The sequence below is a fragment of the Emys orbicularis genome, chromosome 17 (genome assembly GCF_028017835.1).
Source record: "Emys orbicularis isolate rEmyOrb1 chromosome 17, rEmyOrb1.hap1, whole genome shotgun sequence".
In the NCBI taxonomy this organism is placed as follows: Eukaryota; Metazoa; Chordata; order Testudines; family Emydidae; genus Emys; species Emys orbicularis.
The window spans coordinates 1,772,793-1,786,661 of NC_088699.1; the positions used below are offsets into that span (position 1 = coordinate 1,772,793).

The 13,869-nt window shown below is 49.5% G+C and overlaps 2 protein-coding genes across 2 annotated transcripts; one reads left to right on the forward strand and one right to left on the reverse strand.

The window, feature by feature from the left end:
* POLDIP2 (DNA polymerase delta interacting protein 2) lies at positions 1 to 8,451 on the reverse strand. The gene is made up of 11 exons (XM_065418495.1): positions 8,291 to 8,451; positions 8,094 to 8,175; positions 7,447 to 7,544; positions 6,466 to 6,562; positions 5,731 to 5,806; positions 4,927 to 5,034; positions 4,518 to 4,654; positions 3,448 to 3,474; positions 3,120 to 3,245; positions 1,984 to 2,063; positions 1 to 464 (listed from the first exon to the last, which is right to left on the reverse strand). The coding sequence occupies exons 1-11, from the start codon at positions 8,449 to 8,451 to the stop codon at positions 350 to 352; spliced, it is 1,107 nt and encodes a 368-aa protein (XP_065274567.1). The 3' UTR covers positions 1 to 349.
* Positions 8,452 to 8,689: 238 nt separating this feature from the next.
* On the forward strand, positions 8,690 to 12,871 carry TMEM199 (transmembrane protein 199). The gene is made up of 6 exons (XM_065418222.1): positions 8,690 to 8,879; positions 10,561 to 10,634; positions 10,812 to 10,901; positions 11,472 to 11,514; positions 12,159 to 12,271; positions 12,455 to 12,871. The coding sequence occupies exons 1-6, from the start codon at positions 8,690 to 8,692 to the stop codon at positions 12,548 to 12,550; spliced, it is 606 nt and encodes a 201-aa protein (XP_065274294.1). The 3' UTR covers positions 12,551 to 12,871.
* Positions 12,872 to 13,869: the final 998 nt, after the last annotated feature.

Sequence of the window (13,869 nt, forward strand, 5' to 3'; positions counted from 1 at the left end):
GAGGGGCCAGTTTATTAAAGAGAAACCTCATATCCCAGAGAATTCAAACACATTTGGAAAGGGCCCAGCCCTGCTGAGTGGGCCCATCTTCACAGCAGCACAGTTCTAAACGCCCCGAGCTCGGGCACCAGCCCGCGCCGGGGGGAAGTAAGGATTCACTAATACAGCTTATGATGCTTACAAGCAGCCTGAAAGAGCCAGTGTTAAAGTTCAGAAACTCCCCTTTAGCAATGGTTAAAACAAAATGGTTTAAAATATTGAAAAGTTCCATATCCCTGGATGCAGCAGAGTGGGAACCAGAGGTCTGCACTGCACGACTGTTCTCCTGGGGTACCGTGCTTAGACTGCTCTACCAGTGAAGGCCAGAGGGAGGCGTCTTCTCATCTTTGTTGCTTTCCAATGAGAAGGGTGGGATTCGGACATCAAAGTGGGAGCCATCAGGCCGCTCAAACCGAAAAGTACCCCTGCAAAACAAAGTCAGAGACCAGACTGAGACCAATGCACACCATGCCCCTCACAGTGCAGCAATGGAATGACAACTCCTGGGGGAGGCATCAACCCTTCTGCACTCTGCCTTTGCAGGATCCTCCCACCGGCAGGAAAGCATCACCGGCCATGTGACTCACTTATGACAAGGTGGTTAGCCCAACACAGAGCAGGCCACCCCACGGTGGGGGGAAGAGGCCTAAAGCCACCCCCAGATAGCTCGGACAATGCTCTCCTCAGGCCAGGCCAGAGACAGGCTAGGTTAGGCCATCTGAGTTTAGTTTGCAAATAGGTCAAATTCACATTCTTATTTACCAGCAGAAGCCCCAATGGCTCAGCAACCTGGGATCAGTCCTTAAAGGCCCATCACAGGCAGTTTGGAAGCTGAAGTTTCTGCTTCACAATTTCACAAGGGGAAGATTAAGCACTGAACACACATTTCCGTACACAGGTAAGACAAGTCAGCTCCCCAGCAGGTCTCCCACTGCCTCAGGAAAGCAAACTGCCTTGTGTGATGCAGGATGTGAGCTAACAGGGAGGGGTCTTGATAGATAAAACAATAGGTCTGAGTCGGATTCTTCATCACCTGAGAAGACCATTTACTAGAAAGGAAGCCATGTGGCTTGGTGATTCAGGGATTCCAGCCCTTTCCTCTCCCCACTACTGGAATGGCTTCCTAGCTCTGGTGCCCATCTTTCCTTTCAGACTTTGGGGAGGGAGAGCACTACAACGAGCTGCATTCTACTCCCAGGGGATCTTTCATTCAGCTAGTCAGGAATACCCACCCATGCAAGGTGAAAGCCTGAGTTAGCAAGAGCTCACCCTGAAGGGGCAGGTCTGCTGTAGTAATTCCAGCTCAAATACAAGTGTCTGCAAAGCAGCCCCCAGCTTCTGAGAAAGGTGTGCTCAAAGGTGGGGAAGAGAGGGGTCATGTGACACCTCTCCACAACGTGCACAGTTAGGGATTTAATGAACGAGTGGTTAGTTTTCAATGCTGCTGAAGTACATGGGACTGCGTAAGCCAGGAACAATCCCAAGCGTCAGGCCTTTGGGCACTAAATTTCAGACTCACTCTGGGAGAAAGTCACTGCACTTCACTAGCATTTCCTCCAGTGGGTTCTGCTAAAGGAAGGCCCTAGGGCACAAGAGCCAATACAACCCTGCCCCTGGGACTCAAGAGGGAACATGCCGGGGAGCTGAGCATATAAGCAGATAATCTGGAAAGGGCCCAGCTCCGTCGCAAGGGAGAAACTGGGGGAGAAGGAGGAACCAGCTCGGAGTCTCTGCCAGGGCTCATGGACAGCAGGGGTTCCTGGAACTATCACTACAGCCTGGTTTATGCAAACGTGCAGCCACCTTTAGTTGCCTTGTCCAACCCACCAGCTGTTGAGTCCTGTCAGAACCCCAGACTGTGAGCTCTCTGGGACACAGACAGTCTCGGGGGTCCTAATCTCCAACTGAGGACTCTGCACTACCACAACAGTGAATGTTTCTTACCACATGTGACCACTGGATGCCTGCAGTGAGACATGGCTGCTGTATTGAAATGCTGGCTGCTCTTTGGATAAGACTGGCTCCTGTGGACACAAAGAGACCCCATTGTATCAGTCAGATCCCCCGAGATTTCGCCGCAGCCAGCCATTGGCAGATTTGCTTTGCAACAAAATCAGCAGAGCTCCTAGGCTTCAAAATGCTGCTTAGCAATTGTTTCTCTTCTTGCCATCCCCATCCCCATAATAAAGGCCACACCCAATAAGTAGCACCAGCAGGACACCGTATTTCAGTTCCCCCCCATAGTCAGATTGGGGGACTGAGTGAACTAGAACAACCCTCTGCTGACCAGACTTGCACTTTCTGCTGGGCTCCTTCCTGGGGTAATTCTGCAGGACTGTGAGCCTGCATAAAGCCCCACCCCCGGGCAGGCAGAAAACAGCAGGGAACCAAAGGGAGGGCGTGTGGGGGAGGGGGAACGACCATCGGCGCAGTTTTGGGGGGAACTGCCCCCAAACGGAGGCGAGGCATGGGGGGGCATGCAGGGTTACGTGCCCCCGCCCCCCCATTTCTGCAAGCGCAGAGCTGCCTAGCTGAAGGAGGCTGCAGCTCTGCTGACTCTGCAGCTGAACGCCACCTCCTGGGTCCTAGTGCCAGTCGAGCTCCCCTTCTGTGCAACAGTGTGTGCCCGCGGTGGGGCTGGGTAAGGCGCGGCGGGGAAGTGAGGGAAGGGACGGGGGGTAAGGAGAAGAGGTAGTGGGGAAGAAAGGGGGGGTGGAATAGGGCGGGGGAGGGGATTGTGGAGTGAGGCACAGATGCTGGAACTAGCGGTGGAGGCTGCAGGGGGATCTCCCACCTCAATGCAGCCAGTGCCCTGGGCTCCCCACTGCCATGCTGGAGCCACAGTGATTTATTGACAAATAAAATTTGCAGAATTTTAAAATATTGCACGCAGAATTTTTCGGTGCAGAATTCCCTCAGGAGTGACAGAATCTGCAAGGAACTGTGCACATGGCGCTTTCACAGCGCATACTTACTGCAGTCACTGGAAGTGCCCTTTAAGCTGCATACTGATAAATCAAGCCAGGGCGAGTGCTCAGACATAGCCTCCGTTTGGGGGACAGATATCAGGCAATACTTACCCTTCCCACAACTCCTCGGCCCCGGACAGTTTCCAGGGTGCCAGACAAACTAAATATCCTCCAGTGCCGTTCTCGCAGTTGTACCACCTCATTGTCCAGGTTCTCCAAGCGGATACAGTAACGCCACTAGAGAGGCAAGAGACAAAGTCGTCAGGAGCTGGAGCCAGCCGCCAATAGTCCAGGTATCAGGTCCACTTGCTGGTGCCACCCTCCCTCAGAGCCCATCCTGATAAATCTGTCCATAGCCATAGTGGGGCTTCCAGCACCTCACAGCAAAGAAATGCCCTCCTCCTCCTCAGGCTGTTTTACAGAAGCACAAGGCACTTACCCAATAGACATGGGAATTCTGGGCTTCCTGTCAAGAGAAATAAACTAGTTTAATAGATGTCCTTCAGCTCAGCACCAATGCCCCTTCAGCGATCAGCACAGCACAAGCACGCAGGGCTGACTGGGCAGCACAGACTGAGGCACTCTCCAAATTCATCCATGAGTTAGTCCCTCATTCCCAGGGTAACACTGGCCCGAGCATCTATGTAACTGTGACAGAAGAGCTCCAGGGATCCACCAGTGACTGGAGAACTGACCAGTCATGGGTACCCCTGTTAATTATACCTCTGTGCTGTTAGAGGATGCCCAACTCCACGTGCTGTTGGTTAGCAGATGGGATACATACCAGTTCGGCTCTCCAGAAGCTTAGCTTCCATCAGGGCCTGCCTGTGTTGTGGTCCAAGGCTGCCTTACAATCCTACTGATCCTAGAGGCATTGTTTATTTTGAAACTGACCTGTATGTGTAAATCCCCAGTTCTCCACCCCACGAGACAGCTGGCTAATACACAAGCTGAACCCCGAGCAGCAAGGTGTCAGAAGCACAGGGTGTCAGCTGAATCCAGAAAGCTTTAATCAGGGAACTCCTCAGCCCCAGGGAGAAGGCAAAGCAGCCGAGTGTCAAACCCTGGGAGGGGGGTGGGGGGGGAAAGGGGAGAGAGACTGCAAGTGTAACTCACTGCGGTCCAGATTGCGCTGGTGCCATTTTACATCCAACACTAACAGCAGGGAGTGTTAATGATACAGGCATTGTGAAAATTCTCACCTGCCCTTTAGTAGCACCTCTCCCACAGAGCAGCCCAAGGCATTTCACAGAACTCAGCTAACAACTAGCAGGGGCTGAGATGGGGATGTTCCCATAACCATTCTGTCCCATGTTTCCATGTTCACGACCATTGAGGATAATGATACGTGAGGATGCAACTAGAACAAGAAGCCAGGTCACAGGACGAAAGCGAGATGCTGAGCAGGACCCGGAGCTATCTGCATTGGCCCATAGAAAGGATGGGGGTGTTTTAAATGGGGTGGAGAGAGTAACAATGGTGGCCACGCTAGGTAAGACCCAGACCTACCCTCATGCCCATGTAGAAGGGGATGACGGTGACTCGGATATTATCGGTGGTTTCTCGGTGCACATCAGACAGCTCTAACCAGGGATGATTCTTTTCCTGCCACGCGCACAGCGTGTCCCTCGCTACAAAAGGCGGAACTGCAGGGAGTGGAAAGATGACAGTTTATCCAAGTGGCTATAGATAAGCTACTGAACTCCCGCCTCTCAGACAGAGCGGCAGCTTTTACATGGTTACAGAGGTCTGTCTAAGGATGCTTCTGCTAGAACAAAGCCTCTCACCCCATAGGTAATGCACTGCACCTAAGACAATGAGCTGCAGATGCCGGTCTTTCCTTATGAAGGTGCCTTATAGGAGCACACGGCTCTGTAGAGGCTTTCTCTAGGGCAAGGCTCGAGGGGCATGCAGTTACCTTTTGTCTGGTCGTACATAAGAAACCTCTCAAAGAGCTCGTGCTGGATTGGCACCTGATCGGTGGAGCTGTAGGGAAGGATGTCTTCATGGCTTACATAGTCTAGACCTAGAGAAGAAGCCCACATCAGCCATTAAATGCCATCAGCAAAAGGAGATTCACAGGAGGCATCTTAGCATGGCAATAAATTACACTAATAAGTAGTAAAGAAAGGGCCTGGCAGAGGAAATCTAAACTAGCAAAACTATCCTCAACCTACAGGACACTCCCTGGCAATAATTCTTCACGTCTCGCTTTACCACCTTCTTCAAAAGGGATACATACTTCTCCACACATAAAGCCAATTCTCTTCTTGAGCCACTAATGGCTGCAGAAGTGATTAGACTATCACACAAGGACTTCAGATAGGGAACACAACAGAAGGAGAAACAGAGATCCAGCAGCCCTAGAAATAAAGGAGGCGAAAGGAATGCAGGGTGTAGGATCTGAGAATATCTACTGCTAAGTAGAGAGAGTGGGGTTTGGGGTCAACAGCTCAAAGTATCTGAGCAACAGTCAAGACTCCCTCACTCGCCTAGCCACTGACTCCAGTTGAACACACCTCTTCACAGTGCTGTGCATGTCAGTCACTCGACTGTTCTCCAAGAGGCCTACAAACTGCACCTAGGACAAGGCATTCCAGGGGTAGATCTATGTACTGCTGTTACTAGACTTCACTAGTGATGGTACCTCTCATGGTCCTCCTCGCCTGATCTCATGAGAATCTGCACCCTCCAGAAAGCTTAAGAGCAGCTATTTACTCACCTGGTATGGCATAGAGAGCTCGACTGTCGTCATGATTCGCCAGGAACGTCACTGCTTCCGTCTGTGACCTCTGAGACTGAAAATAAGGGGGATTTAGCGCTTTGAATGGACTATACTGTGGGCCGACAGCAGTTTTATTATTCTTCTCTCAAGGTTGTACATTTATTTCATTTAACCAGTTCAGCTCAGAACAAACATTTCTCTTGTTTTAATCTCCGAGAGAAAAATCACAATTCAAACACCAACTAAAAAGAAGATTTTGTTCCTATTGCCTTTACCTAACCTGTCAAGTATCAGAAGGGTAGCCGTGTTAGTCTTGATCTGTAAAAAGCGACAAAGAGTCCTGTGGCCCCTTATAGACTAACAGACGTATTGGAGCATAAGCTTTTGTGGGTGAATATGTCTGACGAAGTGGGTATTCACCCACGAAAGCTTATGCTCCAATACGTGTTAGTCTATAAGGTGCCACAGGACTCTGTCGCTTTTAACCTAGACAGAAGAAATTTGACCTACTCAGAAGAGTAATGGTTAAACATTTCTGATGATCTTTCTTAGCAGAATGATGACCTGGTAAAACAGAACCAGTCAGTCACCCCTGTTCCAAACATTCCCACCATAGAGGAACAACATTAACAGCACGCTCCCAGCCTTTCATTACAGCTGCTGTCTGCATCTAAGGAATTAACAGAAGAGGGAGATCTTTGGGTGTCAAGAACAAGGTTATCAGACACTTACTATATGTGGGCAATCCCGAGCATCTATTAGCACCTGATAGTAGGTGTGAGTTTTGCCTTTGACTTCTTTGGATCCATGACCTGCTGCACTCTCACTCCTAAAGAGAAAGACAAATTCTGAGCACAAGAGCTCCTTTCACTAGCCTACACCCTACGGATGTGATTACACCTACCAGCAGCAAGTGAGACATAGAGCGGGAATAAGTTTGGTCATACATCAGGTTGCATCTCTGATATTGTGGATAAAGTACAAACAGTTGCTACCTGCAACAAGTTCATTCTTAAAGGAAAAGGGGGTTCTGAATACACTGCAGGATCTCCAGTCACTCCATTTCAGTCAATGTGAGATTCACACCACCCATACATACAGCAATAAATGATGACAGATGCCAAAAAATATATATATATATCCAAATCAGTGGCATGATAGCCCCCATTTACAGAGACTGAGAAGTGTCTCACTAGTCAGTCAGGCTTCCTATCTGGGTTAATGCTTTCACTCCACCCTTATTTTCAATGTGTTCACTCCTCAGTCCTATCCATGTCCCACAAGACTCACTTGCGGGGTTCATCAGCTGCCTGGAGTGGAAGGTGAAAGACAAGGAGGCTGAGAAGGCTGAACTGAACCTAGCTCGCCAAGACTGGAGCCAAGGCCAACCAGTTCAAATCACTAGGAACCTATACAGTAACCTACACCTAAATCCACAGGAGTTTCTTTCGTTAACATGCAATTCCACCACCCATTTGTTTTCTAAAGCACACACACCATTCCCAAAAACCTTCCTCCCATCTTTTAACTTAGTCTAAATTAATACCAAAATAGTTTCTCTTATTATGAGCCAATCTCTCCCAGTTTGATGCTCACACAAAAGTCACCTGAGGCTTTGCCTCACTCTTTCCTAAAACCTCTGTGATCCTGACCAGGAAGAACAGTGAAAGGCTTAAACAGCATGGGAGCAAATGAACAAATGTAAATCCTTACTTTTCTGGAACAGGAGAAGCAACATCCCGATCATACAACCTGGCTTGCCAGGGAAACAGGACTATTCCTCTGTAGCCAAATACACTGTGAAGAAACAGCTGAAAAGGGGAATCATAAACTTCAGTCCTGTGCAAATCACAGCCAAGAGATTAAAACGCACCCCCCAAAAAAGGGTAACAACCTCGCACGTCTAAAGCAGCAGCATTTTATTTTTATTATGCAGGGAGAAATAGCAAGATTTGGACAGAACCTGGCTTGATGGGGCAGGGGAGAAGAAAGAATCTAAGACATGCTCCATTTTCTGGACCTGTTGACAGAGAGGAGAGTGGTGACAAAGAACGAGGGAACGGAGAAGGCTTGGGAGGAGAGAGAAGTGGGAACACAGCTTTGACCACATGAAGTTTAAGTTGGGAACTAAACACCCCGGAGCTGTCGGAGCCGCAGGCAGAGCTGGGGCTGGGGCTGGGGCGGAGCGAGGCCAGGAGCGGAGAAGGGCTTGCGAGGGCTCCGCATAGCGGGAGCAGGTTCAGACTCTCCCTTGCTGCTGGAGGGACGATGCTTGGGAGTGAGCAGAGCAGAGCACCCGGCGCTAAGGATGGTTTCACCCGCCGGAGGCTCTCCGCTCCGGGCACCCGCCTGACACCTACCTGGCCCGTTTCGTATTTGCCCTGCGGCTTCGGCACCTCGAACACTCCCACCGGCTCCAGCACTTTGCCCTCAGCCCGGTTCCTGGGGGGGGAACCCACAGCGAGTCAGGCCAGGCGGGGGCCGGGGTCCCGCAGAGCCCAGCTCGCCCGCCGCGGCCGCCCCGGCCCGCCCGCCCGCCCCGCGGACCCCGCCTCACCGGGACGAGAGGTGGCGGCGCGGGGGCAGCTGCGAGGCTCCGGGGCCCCCCGCACACAGCGCCCGGAGGCCGCGGCTCGGGGCCTCCCTGAGCGGCAGCGCCCGGACCCGGCACCTGCTCAGCGCCGCCGCCAGGTAGCGCCGCGCCGCGCAGCCCGACATCCCGCCCGCCCAGGCCGGCTGAGCCGGGGACAACGGAAAGGCCTAGCTCTGACACCACCACCGGTCCACAATGCACCGCGCGGCCGCAACCCCCGCCTGTTATGCCAGCTCCGCCTTCCCAGCGCCCTTTGCGAGCGGCGCGGGAGGGGCCACTCCCCGGAGAAGCCCGCTCTCTATGGTTGATCGGAGATGCCTTGGGAACGGGCCTGTGATCATGTGACCCCCCGTCCTGTCCAAGATGGCGTCCTCTATACTGGCGGGGGAGCGGCTGGTGCGGGCGGCGGCCTCCGCCAGCGGGGAGCTTGGGCGGCTTCCCCGCGAGCTGCGTGCGGAGCTGGAGGCCGCTTTGGGGGCCCAGGCCGCCGGGCGCGGCCCCCTTGTTCCCTTCAGCCTGCTCCGGAAGCTGCAGGGCGCCCTGCGCCAGGCAGGTGAGAGGCGCCGGTCGGGGCCATGGCCTGAGGCTGAGCGTCCGCCGGGCTCATTTCCGGCCCCCTGCAGCCAGGGCCGGCGCGGGGGGGCACGAGGGGTACACTTACTTCCCCCCAAAGATCTTCTAGGGGGCCCCAAATTATTGTCAGCAAAGCCAAAACATGCACAAAGTTATCCACTGCTAAGCGGCGGAACAGCAGCAGATCGGGAGCTTCAACCTTTATATAAACTATAAATCCATGCAACATACTGACACCGCAGCCCAATTTTGCTTTTGCAGACTCTTAAAATCTAAGATTTTATAGGGAGTTAACTAGCCCCTGGAATCCTGGAAGGTTGTTTGCTTTTTAAATAACATCCAAGGCCCCCAAAATACCTACTCCCTCCTCCAGTAATGGGACTCTAAAACTGACTTCCATCTCCTGTGAGTGCCACAGCCTTGATCTGCCTCTGCTGAAATCCTTCTCCTGGTTCCTTACTTCTCTGTGGTCTCCCCAAGTCCCAGCTCTCCAGCAAAATGCTGCTGCTCTCTTTCTCGCCTATACAGAGAAACATGGCCCCATTGTACTATCTTCAGACTGCTCCCTGTTACTTCAGGCAACTTGGAACTGGAGCCTTCCATTCTTGTCTATAAAAACCTCCATGGATTTTATGTCACCTGTCCTAATGGATCTTTTGTCTCTAACTCACCTCTCTTGTCTAGAACCATCGACCTCTGCCCCTTCAGACAGTGTGGCCAGCATTGGTGCTGACTTCTCTCCAACTCCTGCCTCCAAAGACCCCTTTTTGTATCTCAGCCTCCTCATTATGTCTATACCTCTGACATGTTTCTTTCCCTGTTGCAGGAAGGATGGCTGTATAATTAAGGCACAGGATTTAGAATTTAAGGCACAAATTGGGCTTTTTTCATGGCTCTGCCACTTTGGGAAAATCACTTAATGTCTATCCCTTAGTTTCCTCATCTGTAAAATGAGGATAATACTAACTTCACAGGGTATTTGATGGCCTAAGTTATTGTTTTTAAAGTGCATTGAAATCTTCAGCTGGTAGAGATTAATACTATGCACTTGTCTAACACCTAACTCCTCTAAACAGTTTGGGGATCCATCGCAGATGATAGACTCTACAAACCTTGTACTTTAAAGCAACAGTTAATTTTATCCACAAAAAGTGTTCTCTCAGAATTGGCTGAATGAAAACTACTGCGAAGTGTAAAAATTCAAGTTAAACAGTCAAAATAAAACCCCTCACTTTACAATATTTCCTCACTTACCTTGTTAACATCTTCATTGCTCAAACTGATCTCAAATCTAATTTGAAATCTAGTTATAATGCTACTTGTCTTTCATTTATCCTGGAACTGTGAACCTAGCCTGGCTAGTTTCACTCTAGTACTAAGCAGATGCTGTTACGTGGAATGGTCAGGATTTTTATTTTGTTCTCCTTGACAACCTATTTAACTTAACGAAAACAATTTTGTTTAAAAATAGTTGTTGTTTTTAAACTCTGTTTCTCTCAGTCACACTCTCTCTCTCTCTCTTTCTATGTCTTGGAGACATTTCCATGTTGCATCCTTGATGTGACCAGCTAAAGATCCAGAGTCTGACCTGGATGTTACATTTCACTACTTTGCCTACATTTCTGAACTGAAAGGATTTAGAGGAACTCTTTGTGTTGTAGGTTCTCCTGTGTATCTCCATGAGCTACTGGAAGGCAGCGAGATTTATCTCCCTGAAGTGGAGAAACCTCCAAGGGTATGTAACAAGCATGGGGTAAATACTAGTTACAGCTATTGTTAGAACACTGTTTCCATCTCTTAGCTAGGGACATTACTAAAACTAGATGTTTTTCATGTGCCAAGAAATGTACAGAATAAATTAATGGCTCCTCAGCTCTCATTGCAGTTTCTTTTGTTTATTAATTGTATTTAGAACCCAGAGCTGGTGGCCCGTCTGGAGAAGATAAAGGCTAAGCTAGCCAATGAGGAATACAAGCGGATAACAAGAAACATCAACTGTCAGGTCTGAAGAAAGGCAGGGAAGATACAAGATCAGAATAAATCTGGACAGTCTGTTCTCCACCAATTATAAAAGTTTACCATACCCTATGGAACCACCATAAATGTTAAAGTAATAAGTGACTCAACACAGCTCTTTGGTGGCAATGCCCAGAGATGAATTTGGGGTCCCAGGCTCTTTGGTTTGGAAGCTCAGAGGCAAAAGCAACTCAGTTCTGTGTGGAGAGCATCTGATATTCCTTTCCCATGACCCCGACTGGCCTATCCAAGAGTATCACTGTTGAGCTCCAGAGTCCCTCACCGGGAGTGAGGATTGGTGCAGCACGGGGCCTTTGAAGGGAGAAATAGAGACGTGCTGGAAGCCTTCCACCTCAAACAGGGCTGTCAAATCTGTATTGTAAACAAGGGAACCGGAGCCATCAGGGTGCTACCCACAAGCCTGTTGATCAAATATAGTTCTAGTCTCAATGGGGCAGCAGTGCAGGATGCTCTACTGGAATTGTCTCCACTATGGAATTGACGCCTAGGGTGGAATAAGGTTTTTATAACCCGGTTCTTCTCCTTCTCCTCTCAGGAACTGAACCGGTACGGGACTCTGGCTGACTTGGGAAGGCAAGGTGAGTTGTATCAACACAGGAGGAAACAGGCAGTGTATGCCCAGCAGGCAGAAAGCCAATTGTGAGAATTAAATCAATTGCCATCTACTCATCCTCAAAGACAGAGCAGCCCCACCTCTCTCTGGCTGTGTTTCACTAGATGGGTTTAATTTGAAATAAGGGACGGTCCCTATTTATACATTAAATAACTCGGGATGATTATATGGGTGTCAGAGTTTGAAGGACTTTGAAAAGCCTCAGGGTTGGGAGTTTGGATCAGAAGGGAAGACCATGGTGCCTAAAGAAGAGATGTCTGCCAGCTCTGACCTAGATAGCCTGACCAGTGAACTTTTGTTTCCAGCTTGCTTCTCTCTAGCTCACGCTGTCCCACTGCTGCAGTTTGCGGGCCCAGCAATGCAGGCAGAGGTGAATTTGTTAGTGTTTTAAATCAAAATTACTTCTTCAAAAGAGGCAAGTTTTTTCAAAAGGTACAACACGTGTTTATTCTTGAGTATTTTTCTATCTGAACAATGGGGAAGGGACTGGCAGATTCAGGCAGAGGTACTATAGCTTACCCCAAGCCCTTACGTTGCATGCTAATGACAAACCGCTTTTATCTGCAAATGCTTTTGCTGACATCTCTCCTCCCTCCCTTCCATCCCCAGTTAGGTCCATGAAAGCCGTGGTCATCACCATATTCAACTTCATTGTCACAGTGGTGGCTGCATTTGCCTGCACATACCTGGGCAGCCAGTACATCTTCACAGAAATGGCAGCGGTGAGTGTGAGCTGGGACAGCACAGTTTCCATGTTTGTTTTTTCCATCCTCAACCTCCTTTGGCGTGTTCAGAGCACATTGGAAGGAACTGGCAGGAATGCCATCTCCACTGAGAACAGGAGGCTGATTGGAATGCTCCAGCAGCGTCACTTAAACCTCCCTTATTTCTTCTTGTCCCCCCAGCGTGTGCTGTCGGCTGTGATCGTGGCCTCAGTGGTGGGCTTGGCTGAACTGTACGTGATGGTGCGGACCATGGAAGGGGAGCTCGGAGGATTGTAGTCAGGAGGCTTTCACTTAGACTGTGATCCTTACGCTGGAGGTCTTTTCCTCCCCTGTGGGTTATTAATTTGTTCACAGGTATGTTTGGCTTTGGTCCATTGGGTCCCTGTACCTACTGCAGTTTCCTCACACCACGTCCCTTATTCCTGCCACGTTTGAAATGAATCACCAGATGCACTGAACGGGGACCTTGTGGCATGGAACAGAAGAGTCAGCAGCATGAGGAGGTTTCAAATCCATGAATGGCCCAGGGAGGAGTGGGGTGGGATCTTCTAGCTCTGAAGTTGCTGTCCCTTGTTCAAAATAAATGGGTTCTGTGTGCATTAGAATTACCTTCCTCCTGCCCCCAGGCAGATTCCTAGGGCGGAGATGCTGCGTGTGAAATGCCTGCACTGTGTACCTGGGCAGCCTGGGTGTGTCTCTGCCCTCTTTATCCCAACCCCTACTCCATTGCTTCTACAGAAGCCATTACACTTGGTTTCTTTAATGCTTTTCGCATTCCTGCATGGTGCACTAGCCACGCTGTTTTAGGGTAGAGCACAGTTTGTACAGGGCATGAGCCCTGCCTGCTCTTGACTGAAGCAGTAGGTGCCTCACCCAGGCCCTGTGCTCATGGCAGTGCATTTTCTCCCCCCTGCAGACAGCTGCTCCCCTGGAGAATGAGGGCACCTAATCCCACACTGTTCCTCCCATACTGGGACATTTCCTAACTCAGAAGGTGTTGCAGCCAATACAGGGAATTCTTTATCTGTTAAGATGAGGTCTAACAGAGAAACTGACTGCAGATCTAAAAATTAATGATAGCTTAGGTACAAGTGATTATGACTTATGTGCAGTCTGAATAAAGTCTAGACCAGTAATATAGATACATGTGCTACTTTAATAAGGCCAGTTTCACAAAGCCAAAAACAATTGGGCCAAATGAGCTAGGAGGGATGATTTAAGCAGAAAAATGTAAATGATAATTGGGAAACATTTAAGAACACCTTACTAGATGCCCAAAAAGATGCAAGCAAGGAAGAAAGATGTACTGATTAAAAACTGACTTTGTTTAGAGGGGAGAGGAAGGCAGCTATAAAAAAAAAATGTGTAACAAATGAAAGAAAAGGGGGAGTGGATAGGGACAAGTCACAAGTTGGAAATTGTAGAAAACGTATAAGGGAAGCAAATGGACACAAGGAGAAATCAATAGCCAGCAGAATTAAGAAGGAGTTTTAAAAATATATTAGGAGCAAAAGCAATCATGATAATCGTATTGGTCCATTACTAGCTGGAAATGGTAGAATCATCACTCATCAGAAAAGGCAGAAGTGTTCAAT

What these genes read in the sequence shown, in the direction of transcription:
- POLDIP2 (XM_065418495.1), bottom strand. Translation starts at nt 8,451, where the DNA reads ATGTCGGGCTGCGCGGCGCGGCGCTACCTGGCGGCGGCGCTGAGCAGG. An exon ending in TATGTACGACCAGACAAAAG is followed by an intron (nt 4,655 to 4,926) that starts GTAACTGCATGC and finishes CACTCCCTGCAG; the next exon opens with TTCCGCCTTTTGTAGCGAGG. An exon ending in AGAATTCCCATGTCTATTGG is followed by an intron (nt 3,246 to 3,447) that starts GTAAGTGCCTTG and finishes TTGCCTCTCTAG; the next exon opens with TGGCGTTACTGTATCCGCTT.
- TMEM199 (XM_065418222.1), top strand. Translation starts at nt 8,690, where the DNA reads ATGGCGTCCTCTATACTGGCGGGGGAGCGGCTGGTGCGGGCGGCGGCC. An exon ending in GGGCGCCCTGCGCCAGGCAG is followed by an intron (nt 8,880 to 10,560) that starts GTGAGAGGCGCC and finishes TTTGTGTTGTAG; the next exon opens with GTTCTCCTGTGTATCTCCAT. An exon ending in AAGTGGAGAAACCTCCAAGG is followed by an intron (nt 10,635 to 10,811) that starts GTATGTAACAAG and finishes AATTGTATTTAG; the next exon opens with AACCCAGAGCTGGTGGCCCG.